Genomic DNA, 22,632 nt, shown 5'->3' on the forward strand with positions numbered 1-22,632 from the left:
CTTACACAAAGAAAGAATAAATTTGAACAATGTAACACAATCAAGATGCAAATATTTAGCTCTAAATACCTCCAATATTGAAGCATAAATTCAATGAAATTGAATAGCGTTTGAAGAATGGGGAAGTTTTAAAGCTTTTTGAAGATAGGTGAGAAATACACATTTGCTTTGATTAAGTTAAAAAAGAAAATGCTGTTTGTAAATGAAGACAGCTTTAAAGTTCAGTGTGTGTGTGTGTGTGTGTGGGGGGGGGGCTCACCATAGTCTTCCCTGGGAAAATTTTAAGTGCTACACCAATGTTTTAAAAATGCTATCAGTAAATATTTTTACCATGATTAAAAATAATTTTTGAGGTCCTTAAGGATAAGAAAAGAGTTCCTATAGTACTTCTCACAATTCAAAAGAACCAAATGCACACTCTGTCATGGACTTGTGCAGGCCAATAGAAAATTCATTACAGTTTAGTTTTCAATTCTCCGTCATTCTCAACCTCAGGACTTCTGTGCACATCCATGCACTCATTTTCCTTCTCTGTGAGCTTCATCTCTGCAAGTTCAGTTTCTGAAGAGTCAATGTCCTCAGGGAGTTGGCGCTTTCTCATGAGTATTACAATGAAGAATGCTGGAAGATAGCTTAATCCTCTTAGTGCTACAGGCAAGCCAATGTAAATGTTCCTATGGAAAACAACTGATCTGTATTAAATCTTAACATGTTCAGTGAAAGCTAATTTTGTATATTCTTACAGATCATTTATTCTTCAAAGAAAAACACCAGGTGATTATTTTGCCCATATACTTTATATACTCTATTTTGTTGAGTTATTAGGTCTTTATTAGAATGTCAAAAATTTTCAACATAAAAGCTTAAATGTATTTTCTTCGTTTTGGTGATGGCTAGTTTCCATTGTCAACTTGATTGGATTTAAGATCATTATAGAAAGATATCTCTGGGTGTGTCCATGAGCATGCTTTCATAAATGTTTAGCTGAGGATGAAGTCCCATAATACCATGCACTGGGCTTCTAGCCCTCAGTGCTTCCTGACAGAACAGGCAAGGTGATGAGCTTCCTCACTCTCCTCCACCATACCTCCTCTGCCATTATCTCACACTAAGCCACTATGCTTCCCCTGCCATTATTACTTGTTTGTTTGTTTTTTTTAAATACTGAGATGATAACACCACACATCAGGTTAAGAGAACTCTTCTCTTTTGTTTGCTCAAATTTTGATCACACATGCATAAAATATCATAAAGTCACCTTTCAAGATTTATCTACTACTAAGAATTTGTATGCTGTGTTATACCAACAGATTTGCATGACATTAAAATCCTTGTATATCTAAAAAAAGTTCTGTTAGTAATTTTAATATATTAGTAGTTTTAATTTGTTAATTTCCATGCATAATTTTGCATGTATAGTGATCTTTTTATTATTTTAACTATGTATGTGTGTTGGGTCTCTGTGTGGATATGTGTTCAGGAGTCCTGGATACCTTGAAGATATTGCAACAAGAAGCTTTGAGCTGCACAATATGGGTTATGGGAATTGAACTCATGTGCTCTGCAAGAGAAATACATGCTCTTAACCCCTGAATCATCTCTTTAGCCCAAAATTATTTTGGGTTGCTGAACTTGTCTAGTTTAATCATGAAGACTGTAGAAACTTCATGAAATGTAATTTCTGAGAGTAACTTTTATACTATTCTAAGCATCTATTCTTTGTAAATTTGATAAAATGTGCCTTAAGGTTTCTGAATTTAATGTGTTTGGGAAACAGGTGTTTTGACAAGTACATTTTTGAATGACTATGAAAGCATTCTTTCATGTTCTCAATATTTATAGAAAAATCTGGTGTGATGCATAGTTCTGTCAACTTCATACAATCTAGAAACTCCTGGGAAGGAAGTTTCAGTGGATGCCTGTGTGGATTTTATTGGCCTGATGTTGATGTAACATTGATTACATTAATTGAGGTGAAAAGTCCCATCCCTTAGTGGGTGGCACCATTCCTTAGACAGTAAACCCTGGACCACAAAAGAATAGAGAAAATGATCATGCCTACTTCTGTAGTGGGAAAATATAAAAATAGTATATATGTGTAGATGCTTAAGACTTTAGCTATAACAGCCTGGAAAAACCATTGAAATTTTTTTACTAGAGGGATAATAGAGTAAAAAATATCTCAGGTATTTTTCTCTCACCACAATAAAAGAACCTGACAAAAATAAATTTAAAGGAAGAGGGAGTCAATTTGGCACACAATTCCAGGTTACATTCTACCATTGTTGGATATCAAGTCAACTGGAACTTTAACTCACACAGACACACTGACAGAAGAAACTGAATCCTTCTACACTGTTACTATGGACACATCAGGCTGGGAATGGTGTCTCAGCCAGTCACTTGAGGACAAGACAATGGCCACCATTTTTCTCTCCCAGAATTTTTCAGTATACTACTCACTCAGAAACAGAGGAATGGTTCTTGCCTACAGCTTTTTTGTTGTTGTTGAAGTGGTATAGGAACAAGTAGGAACACAGTGCAGTCTGTAGCAAACACAGTTTCTCTGTAGGCTTTTTTGGGCCTGCTGCCCTCAAAGGCCAGCAAGGAAACAGCTTAAGTCTGGCTCAAGATCAGCCTAACAAGACCCCTGGGTTTGGGTCAGCAGGGAACCCACAATTCTTTCCTATACTGTTAGTGACAGGGGCCTGTGTAGCACTGAGAGTGGTGGGAACCATGCAGGTAACTGCTTTTAGTCTAAACAGCAACATGAAAGCACACAACTGGATGGACCCAGATCTCAGAGGCCAGGCCCCCTGCTCTGCTGGTTCTTGAGGTTAATGGTTTCGGTTGTGTGTATGTGTGACAACATCCTCCCCCTCTGTGAAACTCTCAGCCGGTTTGTACCACAACCGCTCTACTGAGCCAGGTAATGTCCATGAGGCAGCCGACCACTAAGAACAGTGGAGCACCTATGGGTTCCCAGAGATGAGACCGTCAGTCAAATTCAGGGAGCAGCCCCTTCTCGAGGAGGCCCCTGGCAACAGCACCTGGCGTGCTGTTAAACTGCAAGGGCCGTCCACAGACTTGGGTTCTTATTATATCAGGCTGCAAGCATGAGAGGGCTGTGACCTTCCCAGGAGCTAGAACATCAGAATCCATGCTGCCTGAATGTGCTGAGACTGCCATACTGACCCCTGCAGAAGGGAGGAGTCCTTCTCTCTATTCATGGGTATGGGTATTTGTTACCACCTACTGCAAAATTGTCCCTAGTCTCTGGATTGTGCTGTCTGGTTTATCTCCAGTGTTCTTCCATGCTAGCTTGGCTCAAGATGTAGTTCTCCCCGTACTGATCCCTTTCTGAAGTACTTTGAAGGGTTAGGTTAGGAAGCCCATTCACACTTAAATGTATCAAGTACTTTAGAAATAATGGGAAAATATCAAAATATATAAATAAGGAAGTCATACCACTCATGTGCATTCTGAAAATGAAACCAAATATCATCATATCACTCAAGAAAATGTTAGGTATGAATGGGTGATTTTATGCACTAAAAGCACAGGTCACAAAAATTATCATTACCTGAATTCATTTATATCATACATCCTGCATGCCCCTGGCTCACCACATTTCATAATTCCCCAGTATAAACAGGTTCTGTCTACCAAGGCACCAAAGTAAATAGGTGCTGGAATGCCAGCTGCAGTGAGGAGAGAAAGAAAAACATTGAAAGGAAGAAAGGAAAGAGAGAAATGTGTTATTTTATTTGGAAGTACTTCAATATCCCTATTAAAAAATATAAAAATTATACAACAAAGTCTCTACATTTACTTTTAAGAATTATAAGTTAATGTAAAGTTTCTCAATCAAAACAAATGAAAATTATATATAAGATGCTAAGAAAATATCTATTGGGTCCATAACTGTGAACCTCATGTATTTTCTGAAATAACTTGTGCTGGTTTTTTTTTACATCTAACTAACAGAAACATTTTCCATCTTATTTTATTCCTGAATCTACTAAAATATCAAAGGCTTAATTAAATTTAGGTGTACTCTTTAAAGACAAGTGGAAACATTTATCATCTCTGCAGTTACCTCATTATCAGACTAATTACAAGTTGCCATTTCCAAACGCAAAGGCTTCTGAACTGGAGTTCAGGGTTATGTGGGCAGAGCACATGTATGTTAAAGATGCTACACAGTTGTTGGAACTTCCGGTGTGGACAGTTGGAATAGTACAGATCAAAACACAAACTATCTTTCTTTTGTATTGATTATGCATTGCCCCATCCCTGTATCTTACCTTACATCCATGTAACTATCACATGAAGCCTCTGTGGGATGTATTGACTGAACAGGTCTCTATCCTCCACTCACCAAAACACTAAGAATGCCATTAGATAGCATCTGTGCCTACAGAGCAGAAATCCATACTTTGCTGTAACCAACCTACTAGATATATTTGAGAAGTGCCATTTTCATGACTTCCTTTGTTCTCCAACTAAAAACATTACTAATTGTCACCATGTTGGAACTTGCTATTTGGATGACCTGAGTCTGTGTTCCCATCATGGTGACTCATGTTTGATTTCAAATGAAACCCTCTTTTGCCCTTTAAGGTTAGGGTTGTGTTTGGGTTAACAATATAATTGCTATGTTTTTCTTCCAAAAATATTAATTGGCTTACTAAACACTTGATATTGATCTGATATGTTGGGGAAATTGTTCATACCAAATACTCTCATGCAAAAGGCATGCAATCCAACTCCAAGGGATTTTTCTTCAGACTTGATACACCTGAGAAATACATATACATAAATAAAATTATGTCATGCAAACCCATATCTGTCCTAGCATCCTTCCAATGACAGTCATAGTTCATGATCCTAATTGTTAAGCTTTCCATCCTGGAGAGAGGATAATACAGCTCTACTATTAAGCACACACAGGGGAAGGAGACTATGGGCTTCTGAAAGCCGTCCTTTGACCTCCACACATCTAAAGTGTTAAAGGAGTGGAGCCCTTTAACAGTTAGATATTAGCTGCTAACCTAGATGAATAATTTTCTGGTTACCATGGTTATCACCATACTGTACCCAAAATAATGGACCCAAAGCTTTGAAACCACAAACCAAATAAATCTTTCTTCTCTTAAGTTGTTTGCCAGGCACTTTGCCATGTTGATAAAAAATCTAACACATGTTACATAAAAATTCAAGATATAGTAAAGGTGACCCCACATATAAACAGAGAAAGACTACATCATGTAGGCTATGACATTAAGAGAAAGCCTTTGTTATATAGAGTTAACAGTTTTAGACACTTATCTTTCTTGTACTGCCTACAAAATTAGACAAGATGGTTTTGAGAATTACATACAAAAGGGAGGCTTATGAAACAGGATAAAACCTGAAAAAATATTCTTAAATTAGGAATACAGAAGCCCTTTTAAAACATGGTCTTTCCCCACCAAATGCACCCTTGGATAATAAATGCAACTGTTGAGACTACATTTTGGAAATGATTCCATGAAAGAGTTCAAGAAAACACAACATACTAGAAGAGTAATAATAGTGTGCAAACAGTAGGACTGTGTCATCAATCATTTACATTGCAATCATCAATTCAGCAAAATGGAGCAAAGAAATATGAGAAAAATAATCTGAACATACCTTAACTCCATTACATCAAGAAATCACACATTAGGGCCTACAAGATAGCTCAGTGGGTAAAATTGCTTGCCACCAAGATTGACAAACTAAGTGTTCAATTCCTAGAACCTACATGGTGGCAAGAGAATCAACTCCTGCAAGACGTCCTCTCATTTCAATGTGCATCACACACACACACACACACACACACACACACACAGAATGCTTTTAAAAATCATACATTAAAACATCAACAAGCCACATTTTTTACACCCAACTGAAGAGTCAACTTCAGAAAGTACAATAAATGAGAATGTGAGTGAGACTTGGAAGTAGGAATAGGTGTGCAATAACATGCGAGTATCTCTTGAGAATGTTTGGAGGTTCCGCCAGAATAGTTGAGCTACTCGTAAACTCTTTATTTATGACCATCTCCTTCTAGATGAAAAATTTGTCCTTATCAATTGAGCATGCAGCTTTGGAATAGAGGCACCTAGAGTATTGAGAGAGAAAGGAGACACAGTGTAGCCACATCAACTGAATCAACCTGAAATGTGATGGGTTGACAGATGTCACAGTCAAATCTCCATTACTTGCAAGAACAAGTCTTAAGAACTAGCAACACTTGGTGCCTCTATCTGTCTATAAACCTACGAACTAAAACAAGGGATATATCACATCTATGTTTATGTGAATATAAAAATATAACATCTTACCATGGAAGATGAATATATAAGAACATGTATCTAGCCTATTCCACTGAATATCAATGGTGGGTAGAAGTAGAGGAAAGGAAGAACCAAGGGCAAGAAATGGAAAGGCAAGGAAGAGAGGTGAGGGGAGAGAGAAATAGGGAAGGGAAGAGGAGAGGAGAGGAGAGGAGAGGAGAGGAGAGGAGAGGAGAGGAGAAGAGAGGAGAGGAGGGGAGAGGAGAGGCATCAGGAGAGAAGAGGAGGAAAGTGAAGGAGAAGGAATGCGGAAAGGTATTTGGAGAAGCAGGATAAGGGTATGGAAAGGGAATGTGGGCAAGGGAACAAAAATGTACAGTTCCCCATAAGGGAGAAGTGAGAACCTTGGTTCAGTCTATGAGGGTAAAATGTTATGAATTACACATCATAGTTAGCTCAACTTTGCTTTTGAATTCCAATGAGACAAGAAAAGGAGTGTTGAACAGTTTTCTGATTGCTAGACTGGAAAGAATACTTGTAAAAAACAACAACAACAACAAAAAATTTGCAACTTTGTAATGGGTAGCTATTGTAGTCATGACCTTGATGCACCGCCCCTAGTGAGGTAGTAGGTAACTGTTACACCTGCTTATGACCTTGAAGAACATGCCCCTGGGGTGTGGCTGCTCAGGAGACTTAAGACCTAGGATACATGTACACGGTGGGTACTCTCTTCACTCCCTTGTTGTGTTGAATGCTGGGACTGACTAGGCAGATCTTGGAAGATCAGTGTGGGACACAGCTTGGCTTTCCCAGACCCTGCCATAAATACCTGTGCTATAATGAGTTACCCCTATTAATTTCCTTGTTCATTAAATAGACTCAGTAGATTTCTTGCCCCACTCAGCGGATATCTAGTACCCCATGTGGAAGCGTTGGTGGGCCATCCATGGGTTTTTACCCATGCAGATAGCTTCCCATCGATCCCTGCCCACAGGCTCCGTGAGTAGCCTGTGTGATCTGCCACATACTGGCAGCTCAGATGCCTGCTTTCTAACCATGCTCATCCCACTCCCTCTCCCCTCCCTCCCTCCCAAGTTGCATGTCTATGTCCCACGCACCATGACAGACAGACTTGCATCCATTCCCTAATTTGGGCTATTCCATGCATACGAGAGCTTACATGCTGCCTCCAGTCTGCATCACTTGCTCCCCATGGCTCATTCGAACTAGCACTAGCTGGAGTTCAAAAACCACATGCCCCATTGGGTCCCATACATGCTGCTGAGTACCTAAACAGCTCCCAGAGTAGACAGTTTATGCTGTTGCATTCTTTATTACTCGTGCTGCTTACACTTGTTGCGTGTGAATGTGAGAGTGAAGGAGTGCACCTCCATGACAGGTTGAGCCCCTGCCCTGCAGCTCTACTGGACTGCCACATGCAGTCTTCCCTGCCGCTCCCACAGGTGCCTGTATGCCCCAGTTGAGTTTGGCATGCTTCACTGCACAGCCAGTTGTGGTGGTGCACACCAGTAGGATTTGTTCAGTAGCTGTTTAAGCCCAATACAGGTCAAGGTCTTCAGAACACACTTCAGGACTTACTTCAGTGCTGCGTCTATGACACCTGCTAGCCAAATAGTGCTCAAAACCCATTGCAAGAACTGACACACCAGCTCTCAAGGACTTCATCTAAGGTAAAATTACTTGATAATTTTATACCTTAAACTGATTAATAAACAAGTTAATAAAGGTTTTATTCACAAATTTTGAATATTTCTCAAAAAATGGCAGAAAATATCACATCTCAGGAATTTAAAAACTGTCTTGTTTACATTATGAATGAAAATTTTACAGGACATATACGACCTTCCTGGAATGTATACCGATGTTCACTATAATGGCAATTAGCACAGTGATTTACATCATATCATTGAAAAAATGGCTTAACAATAACAGCAAAAATGGGACATTAATGGGACTGATGCAGGCCTTACAAGGTAGTAACAAAGACTTAAATAAAGGGATTCTTGCTTTGGAATCTGCTAACTTACCACAAGAACTTCAGTCCATTAATAATAACTAGATGACCAGATTTAATTCTATTGATAATAAATATGAATACATAATGGATGAAATAATAACTATTCAGAGCAATTTTAATGCTATTCAGATACTTTATAAGGAGGAAAGATAATTGCTAATTGATAGAATAAAGTCTATGGAATCCTATGTTTCAGAAGAACATAAAAAATTGTACGATCCCATGAAATCTCTAGAATCCTTTACAACAGAGGAGGTTCAAATGCTGCAACAGGTGGTAGTTAATGGATTTCTAGCTCTGGAGGAGTCTCTCAGCAAAGATAAAAAAGACACTAATAAGCAGAAAGGCAAGGTCATACAAGTCATAAAATCACCAGGTGGCATTTATAAAATGGCCTATCCTGTCATTTAGGTAGGCCAACCTAAGACAGGCACAGTCCAAATGCTCAGGGGGTCCCTGAAGTGGGGGACAACAAGATTAGCGGAAAGAACTCTAACTCCCACTAGCAGCTGCAAAATAAAAAAAAAATGGGTGATATGAGGCAGGTAAGGCAGAAGTACTGGGCCATGCCTTAAGCAAACAGTGACCTGTGACATGCACAGAGAGCACTCTCGCCAAAGGAAACCTGACCCATAAATTCCAAACCAAAAGGTGATAATGTGCAGCCCAGAGCCAACCAAGAAATGCCACAGCAGCTAGAAGCAAAAGCCTGCCAAAAACCATATATATATATATAAACTTCAGCACTTTGTTTAATAAAGGAGAGATTGCTTGAAAAGCTCCTGGAGTCTGTGTCGTTGACTCTGTGCCTACTCACCCCCTCCCCCCAGGTATCAGAGACAGTGAGATTCCAGCTACAGAGTCAGCAACAATTATGGATATTTGTAATTGTTTAGGGTGGTTAGTTACAAGTTGGTATTGGCAATGGTCAAGAAAAAGCTGAACAAAGGAGTTTAGATTCAGGTTTCTTGTTTTCTAAAGGAAAGAAAGAGGATATAGATATGATAGGACAAATTATTGAATCTACTCTGAAAAGAAAACAAGTGGGATATAGGTATGATAAGATAAAAAGATAGAATATTAAATGTACTTTTTAAAAGCAACTACTTGTTTTAAATATTTTACATTGATATGGATCTTTGTATATTGATACAAAGTTCAGATTAATTTTGTTAGAATATACTGTACATATATTTTTAACCTTGTTCAAAGTATTGTACCTATACAACTCTATTTAACAATATAATGCAAATTTCTAGTCCTTAAAAGTTATTATTACAAACTAATTAGGATATAAAGAAGTGGAAGTTAGTAGTTAGTCATTACAATCAATCTTGCAGTCATGTTAGGTATGTTTTCAAGGTCAAACAGAGATATATTTTAGATAAACAGGTTGTCTTCAAACACTTCAGAAATCTACAGAATATGGCATTTAAGATGTTTTAATAATACAGGTTCTTTGTTATTTTTTATGAAAATGAGATATGTCTGCTCTGTGCAGCACCAATCTACTTCAGAGAAGATGATGGGCATAGAAGAAAGTCTATATGGAGTTTACTATCTTTGTGGCAAAAGTTAGCCACTGGGCAAGAAAAGGCCCTTATCTTAACTGCTGACAGTATGCTGCCCAAATGGGAGAAGCAGGATACAAGAAAGGACTGTTGAACTTTGTGAAGACAAAGTAGGACAGCCCTTCAGAAAATCCTGCTTCACAGATAAGTCTGTCAGATATGCTACACCTGTAGGCTGAAGATGGATGCCCCAATATTACAGACAAACCTTGGGTGACTGTCCAGGTAGCCAGCTGTTTCTGTCATTTCTTGCACTTTTTGGAAGTTGCTTGCTTGCACTTCCTCATTATTCAAGTAATATTATTTCCTCCTCCAGTCTCTGATAGAGTTGAATACTTTATAGTTACAGTTATAGTTTTCCTTGTTACCAGATTCAGAAAAGAGATTCACCAAAAAGGTGCAAAATATATAAGGTTGAGAGACATTAAAAGATAATTTTGGTAATGAAAGTTAAAATAGGAATTGAATTAGGTACAAACTTTTGGACTCACCAAGATAGGATAAAAATGGAATATTTTCTCTGACTTTGTCAATTGTTAATGGACTAGACATTGTTGATGTATTTACTGCCTGTATATATTGTATATGGTTATTGTACTTATTGTATATAGTTTTTATTATATTAGTTATAATTTTTATTTTAGACAATAAAGGGGAAATGTGGTGATATTTTCTTTGTGTTCTAAGCTTGCCTGAAGGTCAGAGTACAGAGCTAAGCCACTATTTATCCATCGAGGCCAGGCAGTGGTGGCACACACCTTTAATCCCAGCATTGAGGAAGAGGAAGCAGGAAGATCAGGAGATTAAGGCCATCCTGGACTACACAAGATTTAATCTGTCTAAAAGAGAGCAGAGCTAAGTGGTGGTGGTAACTCACACCTTTAATTCCGTCACTAAGGAGGTGGAGACAGGAATATAAGGCAGGTAGAGACAGACTCTCAGCTCTCTTTCAGGATGAGGATTTCATAGATTTAAGAACTAGTGGCTGGCTGTTCTGTTTCTCTGATCATTCCAATTTCACCCTGATATCTGACTCCAGATTTTTATTAATAAGACCAATTAGGATTCATGCTACACATAAGGGGAGAAGATTGAAAAAGACAGGAAGAAAAGTTCCAGAAAACTTTAAATTACTGTTAAATTAAGCAATGCTCAGTATAAGAGTCTTGATAAAGGTATCTCAGATCATTGAAGTTCTGGGAACCATGACTTCAAGGGCCTTTCTTGGGAAAAGGAGTTTTAATAAGAGACCAAAAAAAAAATCTAAATGGCATTGGTGGGATGCTCTTTGTGTAAAAGTGCTTAACACAAAGTCTATATGACCCAAGCTTAATTCCCAGAACCCAGGAACATATGTAAGAGTAAATAAAATTTAAAAAGCCCAATTCAGTGGCATGCATCTATAATCCCAGCATTCCCATAGTGAAATATGAAAAAACAGAATTGTTTGGGAACTTGAAGGATAGTTGTGCTGAAGTACACAGCCAGCGTGGCAGCAGAAATAAGAGAGACCCTGCCTCAAAAACAAGGGAAACAGAGAGAACTGATTCCTCAATATTGTCTTCTGATCTTCCTGTGTTCTTAGTAGCACACAGGAACCCACACCACACCAGACACACACACACACACACACACACACACACACACACACACACACACACTCACACACACACACATGTATACTCACATATGCACACACTAAGAAGGAAAGAGAGAAAGGTAAATGAATGAATTACTTATACCTCAGAAGAACCATATACCCAGGTATGGCTGCTAGGGAGAAGATGAAACAGCCAATTATTGACACGATGAAATAGTACTGCAGCTTGATAGTACATTCAGGGCCTTTTTCACACAGCCCAAGGACTGCAGATGAGTTTCCTGAAGACTGAATGCAGCTGCAATTTTGAAACACCTGTCAACAAAAGTGTCTGTTTAAGGAAGAATAATATTGGACATAAACCTTCAGTATTTTCTACACAGCCAGTTAGATCAAAATAGAGAGTGTTGGGGCCAATAATATGACTCCAAGGAAGAGCACTCATCTAGCATGAATGAGGACCAAGTTGGAATACAAATATCATAAATTTTAAATACTAAGAGAGTAAGGTGAAGTTTCTTTTTCCCCTTTATTTCCATCTCTTTTTTTTAGTACCTCAGAATTCTATCATAAAATATAAAGGGGGAGATTTTCTAAAAATTAGTGGTTTTATTCCTAAATACTTGAAGTGAATTTGCAAAAATTTAATTATACTGAATGCACACTTAATTTTTGTATTTATTTGCTTGTTTGTTTCTTCTTGTATGTGTGTGTGCATATGTGTACATTTATGTGTGTGTGTGTGCCTATATATGTGTGTGTCTATGGGTGGACATAAGTATGCCATGGCATACATGTAGAAGTCAGGGGATAAGTTATGAGAGTTAGTTCTCTTTGTAGCAGGAATCTTAAATGGTCTTATTAATAAAAACAAACCTGGAGCCAGATATAGGGGTGAATGCTGGAAGATCAGAGAAGCAGAACAGGCCACAGCTTTCTCACCTGGCCAACTTCTCAGCTGATCCTATTTCCTCAGACTGGAAGCCTCTGTGTCCTCACCCGAATAGATCTCAGCTGAACTACTTCTCGAAAGCCTGAAGCTTAACCAGCCAGTTCCTGGTTTTCATGCCTTATATTCCTTTCTGCTTTCTGCCATCACTTCCTGGGATTAAGGGCTTACTTCATGGGATTAAAGGCATGAGTCACCATGCCTGACTGTTTCCAGTGTGGCCTTGAACCCACAGAGATCCAGATGGAGCTCTGCCTCCAGAAGACTAGAATTAAAGGTGTGAGTGCCACTATTTTCTGGCCTCTATGTCTGTCTAGTGGCTGTTCTGTTCTCTGACTTCAGATAAATTTATTAGAGTGCACAATATTTTGGGGAACACAATACCAGCACATCTCTTCTTCTCTCATGTGGGTCTCTAGGATGTGGTTCTAGTAGTAATATTTAGTGACAAACACCTTTACCCACTGAGCCAAATTTCTAGCCTGCACATAATTTTTAAAAATTAAATAAATACTGCTTTGTTTTGTTTTTACCCTCATAATAAGTACTAAAACAGCATGTGTTGCAGAATGCTGATGGAATAGTTAGGTGCTTACTAATAGTCATGTCCCCTAGAAAATGAGTTTATTTTAACAATAAAATAAAACAAGTCAAATCTTGTTTGAATTGTTATGTTTCTGAGTACGAATAAGAATTAAAATTTATATCTCATTTTGATTACCAACAAACTCTGTATTATAACATGTTTAAGGCAAGGAAAATGCTTAACTATTTCTTGCTAAACTATCATGAGGAGATGGCACAGTCTATAAAGTCCTGCACGAGCATGAGGACCCAAGTTCAGGTCCCAGCACACATGAGAAAGATGCACGTGTGGAGGATGTGCTCACAACACTGGTGCTCTGAAGATGGGAGTAGTGACTCCCTGGGGATCACTTGCCAGGCAGCCTAACAGAATCGGCAAATTCCAGGCCATGAGGTTCTGTCTCAAAAGCACAAAGTGGGCGGGACCTGAGAGTCAACAGCCAAGGTTGTCTTCTGACCTCCATGTGCACATGCACCTGCATACACACAAGCGCATTCACCCATAATAAATGAATAAGTAATGGAAAGAAGCTCACAATATGAAAAGATAAGTTTTCTGCCTGCCTCAACTATACAGCTAGTTGGAGGTCAGCCTGAGTTTCATGAGATCCTATCACAGAAAGGGCAGATTTTTTTAGAGTTTTAATTTTAACATTTATTTATGTATATGCTTCTCTGTCTGTGTGCATTCAAACATGTGCATGTGGGGTGCCTGAGGAAGGCAGAAGAAAGTATTAGATGGCCTGGAGCTGGAATTGGGAGATGCTCCATGTTGGTGTTCAGAACCAAAGAGTTCTACTGAAAGACTAGCTAGTGCCCTTAATAACTAAGCTAGCTCTCCAACTCATGCTGAGAATTTTAACTCCATTAACTTGATAATAATCTCAACTGCTTTGAAATTACAAAATAATTCTCAGACTCTGTCAAGGTTTTACACAATATCTAGGAACTGCAAGGTCAAATATAATGCATATACAAAATAAAGTGAGTGGTCCACAAAAATATATTAATTTATTTTAAGCATGCACTAATTTTTGCTTTTTAGCAGATATAGGCTTAGATCATAGCACATATTAGTGCGGCCCAGAAAACATCAGCTCAGATCACTGAAAGGGTTTTACCATGTTGATTCCTGTTCCTACAGACTTCTCACAGCCTGCAATGCAGGCTGACATGTATGCTAGGCCATTGTCTCCACACACTGGATCCCACGTTTTAGTTAAGCAGTTACACCTTGTGTTGCAGTCAGCAAGGACCTTATTCTCTGCATACAAAGGCTGCTGGATTCTGAAATGATTTTAAACAATGTTAGGGATACTGAAAAGCTACCCAAGCACCACTTTATTTTCTTCTCTTCTCTTCATCTCATCATACACACACACACACAGACACACACACACACACACACACACACACACACAGACACACACACACACACAGACACACCCACACATACACACACACACACAGACACACACACACACACACACACATATACACATACACACACAGACACACATACACACACACACACACACACACACATACATATACATACACATACAAAGAGAGACAGAGACGGAGAGAGAAACATTTCAGAAATCATCCAAATATCAATGTGTGGTCTCTGTACTATGCTTTGGGCACACAAGTTATCTGCTCTGGTGGTCACATAACTGCTTTTTCAATTACTTCAGAAACAAACATTAAGTGACTACCACATAGAAAAATAATATGAAGCTAAAAATGAAGATGGTAATCTTTCATTGATCTACATGATGGGAAATAATGAAAGAGGGCCAGGAACAAAATCTGCATTTCCATTGCTAAGATAGATGCTTCATTTAGCCTAGAAAACAGAGTGGTTTGCGTAACCAGACATGCTGTTCTGAGATATACTGTACCAAGGACAAGCTTTAAATGGGTTCTGGGGATCTGAACTCAGGTCCTTATACCTGATCAGCAAACACCTTACCACTGAGTCATTTCCCCAGGACTTCTAAAGGACCTTCCATGTATATGTTTTATTTTATTTTAACTGATTAGATGATTCTGTAACTGTGCCTTAAACTAAGTTTTAAATTTCACATGGTAATACAGAGTATGACCAGGCAACTCTTAAAATACAAAGTCTAATACTACAGAGTATATGAGATGTAACTATCCTGTATACTAAATTCAACTATGCTTAATTTGTGCCCATTTTAGAAACCTATGAAAGTTTGTTGGCCTGTATAGCTACCTTCTAAAGCTATCTGGAATATAAAATAAATAGATAATTTAAGCTACAAAGTTCTAGGCTATTTTCTTTATTATACATTAAATCAGACCACCAATATGTAGAGAGTCATAAATTTACTTTTTGGTGGTCCTCAGGACTCCACAGCTTGTGTGGGCTGGTATTGGATAGGTAGGTAGAAGAAAAATACAAGATAACCATAGATGACTGCCGTTAGTTGTAATAAATGATCTAGTCATACACAACACTTGAAGAAAATGGAATAGCAATTGTAAAAATATTATGATCCTCCTTAGGTAATAACATACCGTTCATGTTCGTAAGATGCAGTTAAGCCAGCAACTGGGAAATTGTCACAGGTCCACATAAAGTTTAAGGGAAATAAAAGGTACTCAGTCAAGGATAGGCAGAATGCTATGTATGCAGCTTTCTTGACAGTAATCTTGAACTTTTTCATAATCAATCCACCAATTAAATATCCAATGCATATTGGAGGTAAGCTATAAAGACCTATAAATGCAAATTAAATAGTATTTATAAAGACAGAAGAAAAATAATTATGTTATCAACTTTTTAAATACATTTTACTTAAGTTATTTAGCTCTAATATACATTGATCCTAACCCCTACTCACTCACATATTTCAATTGCCCTGTAATGTCACTGTAAAAGGACAATTAGCATTAGTTAATTATTTGAAGCAAGTTATAAACACCTTATAACCAACACACACACACATTAGATATCCATGTACTGCTTTCCACTATATTTATTGTAAATTTGACTCAGTCCCAGGTAATTTTGAAGGTCACGGCTGAATCCATGCTTATCAAATGAAACACATTCTGTGCATTGTTTATGTTGCCGCAAATTCTTCCTTCTTGACTGTACTTCCCCAGCCAAAAAAATCAAAGTAAAAAAAAAAAAGGGAAGAGAAAATCCTGGCTAGGTTGCATCCATACAACACCAGCCCCAGCCTTGGAATAATTTATCCATCCTTTATAGCTCCATGTTATTGCATTTAATTTTATAAATCTGAGGGTAGGGGCTAGGATTTGGACTTTCAGAGAACTCTAGATAATGTGGATGCTGGCAGCCTATGATTGTCAGTTTTCAAGAGTAAATGAACCAAGGAAAAATCCAAAGTTGGGTAGGATCCTGGGTTTTGTGATCTAACAAGAAAAGCAGAGTGTGGCTGCACCAACTCCTCAGATCACCAAGGAATCAAGCAAATGAATGAGGAATAATTAGTAAGGCAAGAATTGAAGCCCAGAAGTAAAATTTGAAAGTAAGATACAGAATCCCAGTGAGATAACTCTGCATTCCTCTTTGAATTAACATATTGCCTATCTGACAAGGGATTGTTATGAACATCACCAAATATTTCCATAACAATGATAACTTTCATTCTGGTTAGAGAGAGAACAGAGAGGGTATTTCTGGCCTCTTCCTTTCCCTATCCATTCTTGATTTCCCTGGAGACTAGAAAGAAGAAATTTACAAATATGCTAACAGATTTCAATTTCCTTGTAATTTCCTAGTCAGATTATCATACTGTTTAGTAAGTCCTTGGGGATACTGTTTATCATGTCCTTGTGGAAGGGAGAAGTGCTACTAAAGAAATAATGAGACTTCATACCTATGAGAAAGATTATCTCTGCAGTTGATTTTCCATACTGCTGTTCCAGGTATTTAGGCATGAAGGTAAATGAAATGATAAATGCATTAACCTGGAGCACACTTATAAGGCTGAAAAGAATGTAAATTGGATTGCAGAAGAGGCTCTTCATGAAAGGCAAGAAATCTGAAACAAGAGAGTGTTGAGACAATCAAGATAACCTGGCATTTTGTGTCCAGTGTTCTGAAATCTTCTCACAGATTCTGGGTGTAACACAAACGCATTTGATAAATCTTTACCCCTTGGGGCTAATGTCCTATATCATTGTTTAAGTAGCTTTTGGAAGTTAGTGATACAACTGGCTATATAAGAATCAGAACCCAATTGCCATCAAGCAAAACTATAAGGAGTTGGAACCACATCTATGACCACACAATTTCATTTCTTTTTCTCCTTTCTTTCTATTAATATCCTATATTCACTACAGAGTGACTAGTCTGTTCTCTGGATTCTGCAAAAGACTCTCTTTGATGAAATTTAAGTTCAGACACTGATGTTATCACTCCTTTGTCCAAGAACAGACAAGCTAAAAACTTAGGAAGGTTCCAGGAATCATGCTGCGGCTCAGCGAACCAAAGTATCACCACAGCACTTCACAACAGAACATTAGAAGCACATAGTGGTATTTTTAAACATCTCAACACAAAGATCTCACTGTGAGGAATGATGACTCATTTGGTGTTTAACAACCACCTTCTGACTAACTTAACCAGAATATCTTCCTGTTTAAAAAAACCGAGAGTTAAGTTTGTAGCCCATTTCTAGTAAATGGATTAGATCTCACAGAAGATAATGAACTTCACACTTAATTGTTACTTTGCTTTCCCTGTCTTCATTTTTCTGTCTTGATTTTCTAATTTTATACTATCCTTAATAAATTGTCTAAATTTTTTTTGAGAGTAAAGTATCAAGAAGAAATCACTTAGAAGTATAGTTAGAGCAAGTTAATAAAAAGAAGTGAACTCTAGTGGCCAAATCCACCTTTAGGAATGAGAGGGTTGCAGTCAGAATTCCCAGGAGCTTTTGAACTCACCCATATTTGCTGACATCTCTGTTCTCTTAAACGAATCTCCACAATTCACATTGATTTTATTTATGTCTTTACTATGCTAAGCTCTAACTTAGTTTTGAAAATCAGGTTGACCTGGCAGACCACACAGTCTCACATAACAATCAGTGTTAGCCCTTTCAAGAGAATCATTAACATGATCATGAGTCTAAGAATGTTGAAGCCTCTGAACTGGCTCCCAGTGTGACTGGCTCCCAGTGTGACTGCTCCCCAGCTATGGTCAATAATGTTTTAGGGAGATGTGTGATTATTCAGTGTGCAATGGTGTTAGAGGTTATGAGTGGAGGAAGAAATAGAGATATCATCAATAAAGTACTCCCCACAGTAGTCTGTACCAGAACAGCACAGAAACCTGAAAATATAATTTGCTGTTATACTTATTTTACATGTAAAGAAATAGCCCCTTCCTATCCTCCAAGTATACACTTTAAAAATTCCAGAGCTCCCTTGGTGGTGCACGCCTTTAATCCCAGCACTTGGGAGGCAGAGGCAGGTGGATCTCTGTGAGTTCAAGGCCAGCCTGGGCTACAGAGTAAGTTCCAGGAAAGGCACCAAAACTACACAGAGAAACCCTGTCTCAAAAAGCCAAAAAAAAAAAAAAAAAAAAAGAAAGAAAGAAAGAAAGAAAGAAAGAAAGAAAGAAAGAAAGAAAGAAAGAAAGAATTCCAGAGCTCAAGCCACATCCCCTTTGCACTAACTCAAATCTCCTGAGAATACTACAGGGGTCACCACACACACAACAGTAAAATTAGTGCCAAGGTTTAAGAACAGGCAGTCTTGAATACTCAGCTTCCCACCTTAGTCTCCCACAGAAGCGTTACTACTCTGCATCTTAGGTTAATAACATTCCTGCTTGTTTCACAACAGTCTATTTCTTAGGGAACAGTTCTCCTGTAAACTATCACATTATGTTACCTCTTATGTTTTCTCTTCCAGCCTTAACTTCGAGATGCTCATTGCTAAACTGATATTTTTATTATCAAACTACACTGTTGCCTTAGTGCGGATATTTCTCTCCCATTAACTTTAGCTTGAATTTCTGGTTATTCATGTTTTTTTAACTTGAACTAATATTTTGTATAAAATAGGCTTTTCAAAACAGATGAGGAAATTATATTTGGTTATTGAGTGTCCAGATTGACTTGAACTTTTCATAAATTCTAATCAAAGATAAGCTGGTTACAAATTACATCAATTGCTCCCAAGTAGTAACTTTGGAAGGAGTTTAACACATCTGAGTAGGGACCATTAGTATCTTAACTCAGCACAGCATGACAAACACTCCACTAACTTCAGACCCATCTAAACCAAATACAGGGTTTAAAGTTTTCCTGTTTGCCTTTAGTGATTCCACGTTTTTCCTTCTTGGCTTTTGCTCGATGTTTCTCTTCTCTGTCACTTTTAGTCACATCCACATTAACCTTTAGTCTTTCCTTTGGGAGTGTTTTAGGGAAAAAGAAAAAGGGAATGCTGGTCAGGACATTCACTCCTGCACAGATCAAAAAGCCAATCCACCAAGCACCGACCCAGCGTGTGTCAGTGGGAGTTATGGTCAGGTCATCTGTGAAGAAATACAGACATTTTATTAGCTTGCACCATTCCTTCCTGTGCAAACTGCAGAAAATTATTAAGGGTCCTAAGCCATCTAAACACAAAATTTGTATATTATTGTAAACTATTCCCTTGCTTGTTCTTGTTTGGGCTGTATACTGTGGTCCCAGCCTCTGCTTCCTAAATGCTAAGATTGCCGGTATCTGCCACCCTGCTGGGAGAATTCAGACCTTTAGAGAAAGTGTCTGAGGTTAATCAATTGGGTGAAATTAAAATTAACTAAGAAGAATAGGTTCTGGATTACTACATGGCATAATAGTTAAAGCTTCGTTTTAAAAAGACAGAAAAAGGATTTGAGACATATTTAAGGAACTGGGCTTAACCTGATGTAGTCATAACTCAAAACATCACAGTGGGTGAGGAAGGGGACTGGAGAGATAGCTCAGTGGCTAAGAGTTATTGCTGCTCTTGCAGAGGTCCTGAGTTCTCTTCCCGGCACCCCCATGGAAACTACTACTGTCTGCAACCCTGATTTTTAGAACATCTGAAATCCTCTTCTGACCTCAGCAGGCACTTACACACAATGCATACACACACACAGACATACACATATACATGAATTAAGATAATAAAACATCACATGGTACCCAATTATTTTTTTGTTTTGTGTATTCATTAAGAAAATTAACTAATTTGACCTAGCGGTATGTGTTGATATATTGCCAGTGGCCATGTCAGAGGGGCTGTAGACAGGAATGGATCTTATAGAATATAGCCCAGAGGATGACAAAGCTTCTTGTGTGCATCCTGGAGAGGCAGAGCCACTGGAGGACTGTCTCCAGAATACCCCTTGCTTCTGCCATGCTTCCTTCTGCTTGTTGCTGCCATGTTCCTGCTGTATGAGGCATGGTGTGATTACTATGTGAAGGGATCCCACTGTATCTAGTATAGTGTGATTATTTCTTGGGAAAATCCCACTCCTCACTGGGTAATTTACTTGTAGATCATAATGAAGATGATTTTTCTAAGAGCAATGATGCTTAGTTGAGTTAATGATTTAATTGGACTTTCCAAGCCTAAAAGATACAGGTGGTTAGGACAGTTAGTAAAGATGATTAGGGACATGATTTATGTTACTCTGCTAATTGCTCCAATAAGAGATACTAAAAAGGCAAATATAGGCAAAAAGTCACCTTCCCCAAATATGAGATTTACAGAGGATAGAACAAGGAAGTTTCATGTATTATAGGGCCATGATTTCTAACTGTGAAAAAACAGGCTGATGATTAAAGAATTATGTCCCTATACCCAATGTTAGGCCTGAGTTCCATGGTCATGTAACTTAAATAATTAATCACAGGCCCCAGTATTTGAAAAAACAAAATTGTGAAAGGAAATTAAATGACCCTATTATGTATAAAGAAAAATAAATGCTTAGCTGACCACGCATTTAAAGTTTCTCAGGAATATAAATGTGCTCTGCTGAAACTGCAAATAGCTCCCTGCCAGGACAAAAGGAACTGGCTGAATTATATTTAGCTTGCTTAAAACTTTGTTAATTGGTAATAAAAGAGTCATGGCTTTAGGATGAAGATGTTATGGTGGGAAAATTAATACAAAGGAAAATGTTTAACTGCTTGTGGGCTTCTAAGGAAAACATGTAACTTGTGATCTTAATACCATTTCTTCTTATGTAAAGATTTTAATTTCTTCTTGGAAAATACGTAACGTGGTTGTGAGGTAATCTTTTCTTGCACAGATATCTTTTTATTAGAGGAATAAGAGGACTAAGAAAAAATAAGAGATAGGAGAAGGAAAGATGTAGAAGGAAAAGTATCAGGAAGGAACAGAAGTGAACTGTCAGGGAAGAAGCAAATGGATAACACCAGCAAAGACGCAGAAGGATAACAGCTCGGAAGAGGAAGAGAAAAACAACAGCGTAAACGAACATAACAGAAAAGGACAGGGTAAGAACAGTCAGCAGATAGAAAAATAAAATGAGGAATTAAGCTTTGGCCCTCAGAGCCCATCTGTCCAGTAGTTCATCCACTCTGTCTCCTCTCCAGTTTCTCTGGCCTGCTGGGGGATGGGCCCCTTGGCAGCAATATATTTTCCAGCAGTGAATGGGTATTTCTGTCTGTCATGTAAAACTTTTTAACTGGTGCTTATCACATAACAGAAAGATCTGTTTCATTTTCCTCAGTGACTGCCTCATTGAGAAAAACCTGTGTGAGTAAATCTTTGAGACCAAAGGTGTGGCTGAACTGTGCTGGGAGAACGGTGGATTTTTGATCAGAAGGTGACATTTTATCCTTACTTCTGCTCCTCTTAGGTCTGCAGTCTGTAAGTGGTGATAGTATGCCTAAACGATAATTAAAGGAGGCAGTGGTATAACAGTCTGGAGCATTCTCCTATACTCTGGAGACTGGACTGTATAAATACAATGTATTTTACCTGTATTCACAGACCCAGTGTCTACATAAATGGTTGCACAGAAGGATGCCAATAAAAGTCCAATCAAAGGGCCAACAATCTTTCCTGTCTCCAAAATTCCTAGAAGTAAACAAAGACAGGAAGTTACACAACCACACAAAGATTTGCTTGCACAAAAAAAGCCTTTAGATTGAATTGTTTTTAATCTTAGAGTTCTTTTCTATCCTTTGCAGAGCTGGGTATCAATTTCAGTAGGCTAGGCAAGTGCTCTATAACTGAGCTACACCCCACTACCACTACCTCAGATATTCTTATATATTCAACATATAAAAAATTAAGCTTGTTATGCATATTATATGTACATATATATGTTACGTGTACATATGTGTCACATGTACATACATTTGCTTCTATAAATATTGAGAAAGAATTTCCCATTGTTTCAATATGGAATAACCCCCAGAAGTTCATGTATTACAGACTTGTTTCCCAGGGGATACCACGGGAGTCTGAATGAACCCTTCTGATGCAGGGCATGGTGGTGGGTATTCAGGTCATCTGGAGTAGAACCATAGCCCCTTCGGCATTCTGCT

The 22,632-nt window shown here is 38.2% G+C and overlaps 1 protein-coding gene across 3 annotated transcripts in view; it reads right to left on the reverse strand.

Moving 5' to 3' along the window:
• Nucleotides 1-253: 253 nt before the first annotated feature.
• LOC131907491 (solute carrier organic anion transporter family member 1A5-like) overlaps nucleotides 254-22,632 on the reverse strand; it is a 39,683-nt gene continuing 17,304 nt past the window's right edge. For 2 of the 3 annotated variants that reach the window (XM_059258744.1, XM_059258746.1), the window contains 9 exons: nucleotides 22,061-22,159; nucleotides 19,395-19,616; nucleotides 16,948-17,112; nucleotides 15,617-15,818; nucleotides 14,191-14,356; nucleotides 11,678-11,850; nucleotides 4,737-4,801; nucleotides 3,584-3,701; nucleotides 254-674 (listed from right to left, as the gene is read on the reverse strand). In XM_059258744.1, the coding sequence (XP_059114727.1) occupies nucleotides 455-674; nucleotides 3,584-3,701; nucleotides 4,737-4,801; nucleotides 11,678-11,850; nucleotides 14,191-14,356; nucleotides 15,617-15,818; nucleotides 16,948-17,112; nucleotides 19,395-19,616; nucleotides 22,061-22,159 (1,430 nt within the window). In that variant the 3' untranslated portion in view covers nucleotides 254-454. Of the gene's footprint in view, nucleotides 675-3,583; nucleotides 3,702-4,736; nucleotides 4,802-11,677; nucleotides 11,851-14,190; nucleotides 14,357-15,612; nucleotides 15,819-16,947; nucleotides 17,113-19,394; nucleotides 19,617-22,060; nucleotides 22,160-22,632 lie in introns of all 3 variants that reach the window. The other variant, XM_059258745.1, reaches the window with a different exon arrangement.

This window comes from Peromyscus eremicus, chromosome 3 (assembly GCF_949786415.1).
Source record: "Peromyscus eremicus chromosome 3, PerEre_H2_v1, whole genome shotgun sequence".
In the NCBI taxonomy this organism is placed as follows: domain Eukaryota; kingdom Metazoa; phylum Chordata; class Mammalia; order Rodentia; family Cricetidae; genus Peromyscus; species Peromyscus eremicus.